The following is a 6,662-nucleotide window of genomic DNA, read 5'->3' on the forward strand; positions in this document are numbered from 1 at the left end:
TTTCTAATTTTTGGAAAATTACTTTCGGGCATGATACTCAAGAATCCTGGTATGTTATGAAATATTCTCCTGGTATGTTAGCAAAATTTAGGGAATATTTCATAACATACCAGGAATCTTGAGTATCATGCTCGAAGGTAATTTTCCAAAAATTAGAAAAAGGCAATGAATTAGTAAGTAAACGAGGTCATGTATAAATTAAGTGTATCTAAAAAGTTGTTTATATAAGCTACACCCGACAATTTTTAACACACCACGATAATTTAGTATTTGTGTTTGGATTTTGAATACACGACATGATAAGGACGACACAATAATTTACATGTTCTTACAATGGGAAATTACAAAAACCGGTCTTATGTAAGAAAAAATTATTCCACCAAACCCTAAACCCTAAACCCTAAACCCTAAACCCTATAACCCTAGATCAAACAAAAATTAACAAAAATTAAAGGCAAAATATTCAAATTTGTCGACATTAAAATGACTCGTTTCACTTTTGTAACGGATATAGTGTTTATTTAAAAACTTAACAAATCCCGAATTTTTTATATAGAGTTATCGACTATATAGTTCGAAAGTAACCACTGAATGCACATATAGTATATGATTACAATGTAACAAATTAAAAGAAGACACTTGTAATTTATTTCATAAACAATTAGTGATATTTAAATATATATTTAATAATGTAAGTTTTAACATGTCAATTGTTCCTCTTGTTGCATGTCTTCGAAGCCTACAAAATCATTTATAGTCCTTGTGTTTGTCGAAAAGGTTGATATAATACGACAATGGTTTATTGAAAAAACACTTGTTTGTAGGTGTTACTACAATGATAAATTGTTGAAACAGTTGTCCAAGATTTTAAATAAACTATGCTACAAACCATTGTGTTTACATTTTTTTACAATGCAATATTGTTGAAACGATTGTCCTGAGTTTTAAATAAACCAAGAAACCAAATTCTTTTACTTTAAGAAAATTTCTATTTTTTTCAAAAAAAATATAAGTGGGAACACTGGTGAAAGAGGGGGAAAGTGTAAATAATTTTGACTAGCAATAAAGTAGTTTGACTAGCATTATTATACGTGATTATTGTCTGTCTGAAGTATCTATGTTTTATTATGCCTCTTTTACTGTCTCCTTCATACACCATTTCTTAACCATATATTTGTCTCGGTTCTTTGATGTCTGAAGTAATCCAGGGGAACTTCACTTTGCTGAACTCAGGTAAGTTTCTGCTGAATTCATATCAATTTGGGGATTTGGTGTTTATATCGATTTGGAGAACTTGAAATTAGGGTTCATATCTATTTGGAGAATTTTAATAAGGGTCCATATCGAGTTTTATGGAATATATATGTTTGTGGAATTTGAGCAAAAGAATGGGTTTAAACTTGGTTGAGTAAAAATGGATAGATCTTGGTTGAAAGCAGATAGAAGAACACAAGAATTTAAACTTGGAGTGGATGAATTGTTAAATTTTGCATTTCTGAATGGGTTTAAAGAAAATAAATTAGTTGGCCATGCTTAAGATGCGCTCATAGTAAATCTTGGAATGCTCAGACTGTTAAGGATCATCTTTATCAATATGGTATTGATCAAACCTATACGTGTTGGATATGGCATGGATAGTCAAATTATGTACAGAGTCATGTAGTTTCTGAACAGGAAACTTCAGAATCATCCGTTGATCCTACAAACATGAGAATGGGGCAGGATATTATCGATGATGAGGATATTTCGTTAGATTCTTCTGATTTTATGAATCATGTTCAAGGTGAAAATGAACCACTTTATCCTGGATGCGAGAGTTTTACAAAAATGAGAGCTTTAGTCAAGTTGTATAATTTAAAAGCAAAACATGGTATTTCTGATAAATGCTTTTCCGATGTCCTTCTTTTGCTTGCATCAATGCTTCCGGAAGGCAACAGTATGCCTTCATCTTTTGGTGAAGCCAAGAAAACTTTATGTACTTTAGGCATGGATTATGAAAAAATACATGTGTGTCCGAATGATTGTCTCTTATACCGCGGTGAGAGGGACGGAGATGAGACGATTTGCCGAATATGTGGGGCATCTAGATGGAAGTTAAACAAGAAAGGAGAAGAATTGGAAGGGATCCCTGCTAAGGTTCTATGGTACTTTCCATTGATACCAAGATTGAGAAATTTGTTCAATACAGCTCAGATTGCAAAGGACATGACTTGGCATAAAACCGAGCGATAAAATGATGGTAAAATTAGACATCCGGCTGACTCAAAGACATGAAAGGATGTCGATCAAAGGTGGCCTGAGTTTGCTGCAGAGGCTAGGAACCTTTGGTTAGCTTTATCCTCCGATGGATTTAATCCTTTCCATGGACCAGGAAGTGATCACTCAACATGGCCTATGTTGCTTTCAATTTACAACCTCCCACCTTGGCTTTGTATGAAGAGAAAGTACATTATGCTAAGTCTATTGATATCCGGACCAAATCAGCCTGGAAATGATATTGATGTATACCTTCAACCATTTATAGAAGATTTGCAGAAATTATGGCATGGGAAACAAGTTTATGATGCATTTAAGAAAGAGTCTTTCATACTAAGAGGAATTTTATTGTGGACAATTCGTGATTATCCAGCCTTAGGAAACTTGTCGGGTAACATCATTAAAGGATATAATGCTTGTGTAGTTTGTGTTGATAAAACAAAAGCTACCAGGTTGGCTACTTACAAAAAGACGGTGGTTATGAGACATCGTAGATGGCTGCCCAGAAATCATCCATATCGAAGGCAAAAATCAGCCTTTGATAACACCATGGAGAAGTTATCAGAACCTATTCCTTTAACTGGAGAGGAGGTGTTAGAAAGGGTACTACCACTAGCGGACCATGTTTATGGTAAGACACAAAACCAACCGCGGTGGAAAAAAGGGGAACCTCGACCAATTTGGAAAAAGATGTCTATATTTTTTCAGCTTGAGTACTGGAAGTTTTTGCCAGTTCGCCATACCCTCGATGTGATGCATATAGAAAAAAATATATGTGAGGCTTTAACCGGTACATTGCTAAATATTCCCGGGAAGACAAAAGATAGAGAATCTGTTCGTATTGATATGGCTGAAATGGGAATAAGAATGGAGCTGAGACCAAAAAATTCTGGAAAAAAAGAGAAGTTACCGATGGCATCTTGGAACTTATTGCATAAAGGAAAAAAGATTGTCTTCTCGTCCTTGATTGGCATGAAGTTACCTGATGGTTTTTGTTCGAACCTTAAGGGTATAGTATCAATGGACACTCTGCGACTTGTTGGAATGAAATCTCACGACTGTCACACAATGTTGCATCACTTGCTCCCCATCGCACTTCGGTCAGAACTTCAAAAACAGGTCAGGTGCACTATTATCAGGTTTTGCCTTTTTTTCAAGGCAATTTGTAGTAAAGTCATTGAGGTCGATAAATTAGAAAAAATGCAGTCTCAATTGGTGGAGACCTTATGCCAGCTAGAAAAGCACTTCCCCCCTTCCTTGTTTGATGTAATGATCCATCTCTCAGTTCATCTTGTAAGAGAAGTTGAGCTTTGTGGTCCTATCTTCCTACGTTGGATGTATCCTTTCGAGAGATATATGAAGACGTTCAAGGGATATGTTCGAAACAGGGCTCATCCGGAAGGTTGCATCGCTGAGGCCTATATTGCAGAAGAGGCGGTTGAGTGTTTAGTTAATTTTGAAGAACCAACAGTTGGGTTACTGGGAAGGGATAAGAACAAGGAGAAATACAGACCCTTATCTGGTGCAACAATGATAAAGCCGAGCATCAAGGATTTGCACCAAGCACATCTGTATCTTCTTCAAAACAGTAATGAATTGACCCCATATTTCAAGTAAGTTTCTTTATTTAGATTTCTGATTTTTCAGTAATAAATACATCTGTTTTTTGTTCCATGATTTTATGATTTTTTTCAACAAAAGCTGAAATTGATTTACTCACAGTGAACATATGGCCTTCTTGGTGGCAAGATATCCATTACATGAAAATGATGAAGAATGGCTTAAGAACAAGCAAAATGAAACATTCCCTAATTGGTTTCAAAAGAAGGTAATAGCTAGACAATAATTTTTTTCTAATTTAAAGAAATCAAGTAAATGTCTAATTGCTTTAGTATTTTATTTTTTGGACAGATTTCGTCAGAATTGCTTGATGTGAAAAGTATGGTATCTAAGGAGGTAATGTGGCTTGCAGAAGGGCCTAACAAGTATGTCCCTACATTCAGTGGCTACAAAGTCAATGGTGTTACCTACAGCACAAAAGATCGTGATGATACGCGACAAGTTCAATGCAGCGGTGTTTGTGTTCATGCTGATACAATGCTCGTGCAGGATAAGGATAAGAACATTGAGCATATTTCATATACATTTTATGGAGTAATCACAAGTATTTGGGAGTTGGACTATAACCATTTTCGAGTCCCTATCTTTCGGTGCAATTGGGTAGATATGAACAAAGGGGTTAAGATAGATGATTTAGGATATACAGTTGTTAATTTACACAAGTTAGGTTTTCTGAACGACCCTTTTGTGTTAGGTAAACATGTCAAGCAAGTTTGTTACATTGACGACCCTCTTGAAAAATTCTGGTCAGTTGTATTAAAATTACCAAACAAGTTCGATGATCAAAGTGACGATGAAAATGAGGGATCCGTAGAAATTGAACTTGAAAATGAGGTAGATGTCACCATGTTCCCAACTGTTGATAAAGTCGAGGAAGAAAATAGCAGTTACATGCGGGAGGAAGAAGACATGATTCAACTTCCATAATTATATCAACTGATCAGATGTTGCCTATAAGTGCCTATGTTATCCCCTTTGCTTATAATTTGTACTAAATCAAATTTGGTTGGACAGTTTATTGTAAGATTTGTTTTGGCATTGTTCTTGAAGGATTTGGTTTGATTTTTATCCAAGAATTGTTATATGTAATTTGTACCTTTCAGTTAGGTTGAGAAGTTTTTTGTACATCTGGTTTGACAACTTGTTGGAAGCATTTATTTGACAATGTTCTTAAAGCATTTGGTTTGCTTTTTATCTAAAGATTTATGTTTTAGGCAATTTTTTTAAAACCCTCTGAAAATTAGACAACGGTTTTTCATAAAAGTTGTTGTAATATATTTTCTAATGCAGGTGATTCAGAAAACGAGTAAGACACCATTATCTGAAACTCTTTTACTCAACAGGGGTGATAAACTATTGTCTGTTATGCTTTGTTTCTAACATTGGTTTTTCTGCACTATTGTCTCAAATAAATAACACATTGGTACCGGAAAACCGTTGTCTAAGTTGCACAACAGTCCTTAAAACCCATTGTGTAAAACCGTAGAAAGCACACCGGTTTATTATGACCTAAACAACACTTGTACCAATAGATGTCACACAATGAGGATAAATACAACCATTGTCTCATTGGAGCACAGGGGCACCATTTAGACAACAATTTCGAATAAGTTAAATCACCATTGTGTGAAACAGAATGATACAAGGCTTTTTGGTCAACTACCAATTAATCGTTGTCTGATTTTTTGAGACAACAGTTTTATTGGCCACCATTATGTAATAGGTGTTGTCTGATTCAGTTTCTGGTGTAGTGGATTTAGGATTTGGATCGATCATTCCACGCATAACAAATTTTGGATGAGAGCCTGTTGGCTCCTAATCAATGGCTTGATTCAAATCAAAAACATATCTCTTTAACATTGACACTTATAACATATTATATATATATACTGCGACTGCGACGGTGATACCAACTTATAGACAACTTTACCTATATTCCTTTATACCTCGAATGGTTCAATACAATTTGGACTTTACTCATCCCTTCTATCCAAATTTAACCAATCTCTTTCAAGGTAAAAACTTTGGCCTATACCACGATCCTAGTTCTATATATTCATATTCTTTTGATGCAAATCCGCTTTCTCTCTTTGCATATCCCGAGTTATTTCAACTCTTTCCCGAGTACACCACCACACTCTTGATGTACTAAATTAATCCAGGACTTAATAATATCTCTACTCCCACTATCTCTCATTAGAGGGAGGACTCATGCTTATGTCCACACAACACTTCACAAAGTAGTATTCTCTTACTAACAGGGTAACTATTATCATAAAAAACTTAATTCATGATAGGTGATTATCGCAGTTTACTTTTTAAACCCATCATATATATATTCTCTCATGTCTTATGTTGTCTGAATCATCTTCTCACTTTGATCCTCTGCCTAGGGGTGATAAGTAATATTGATTTTCAATTTAATTTCCAATATTCGAACAATCTTTACTCATTTCCAGCAATTTAGGCCGGAAAGTAACCTCATATCTTCACTTCTTCTCATCCTCTGGTATTCAAACTTCACATTCCACTCTTTCCCATTCTATCATTAACTCCTCAGTGATCTTAATCACATTCAATCATTTCCTTATGTGCAGGGCATCTGTTATTACACTGACTTTGCTTAGGTGATCTTTGATGAAACGATCGGAACCCCTTGTTTATCTCGGCTAGAATTCATTCTGGAAAATTTAGCGTATAATTCCTTTTCTTCTAATCTTCATAGGGAAATCCTTAAGCGTTCGACATAGACTTACTTAATCTTTAAATAGCTGAGGATGTTATCA

General features: G+C 35.0%; 1 protein-coding gene across 1 annotated transcript; it reads left to right on the plus strand.

Moving 5' to 3' along the window:
- The first annotated feature begins 1,707 nt into the window (after positions 1-1,707).
- LOC141695746 (uncharacterized) lies at positions 1,708-4,803 on the plus strand. The gene is made up of 4 exons (XM_074499967.1): positions 1,708-2,144; positions 2,292-3,869; positions 3,979-4,084; positions 4,168-4,803. The coding sequence occupies exons 1-4, from the start codon at positions 1,708-1,710 to the stop codon at positions 4,801-4,803; spliced, it is 2,757 nt and encodes a 918-aa protein (XP_074356068.1).
- Positions 4,804-6,662: the final 1,859 nt, after the last annotated feature.

The sequence above is a fragment of the Apium graveolens genome, chromosome 11 (assembly GCF_009905375.1).
Source record: "Apium graveolens cultivar Ventura chromosome 11, ASM990537v1, whole genome shotgun sequence".
Lineage (NCBI taxonomy): Eukaryota > Viridiplantae > Streptophyta > Magnoliopsida > Apiales > Apiaceae > Apium > Apium graveolens.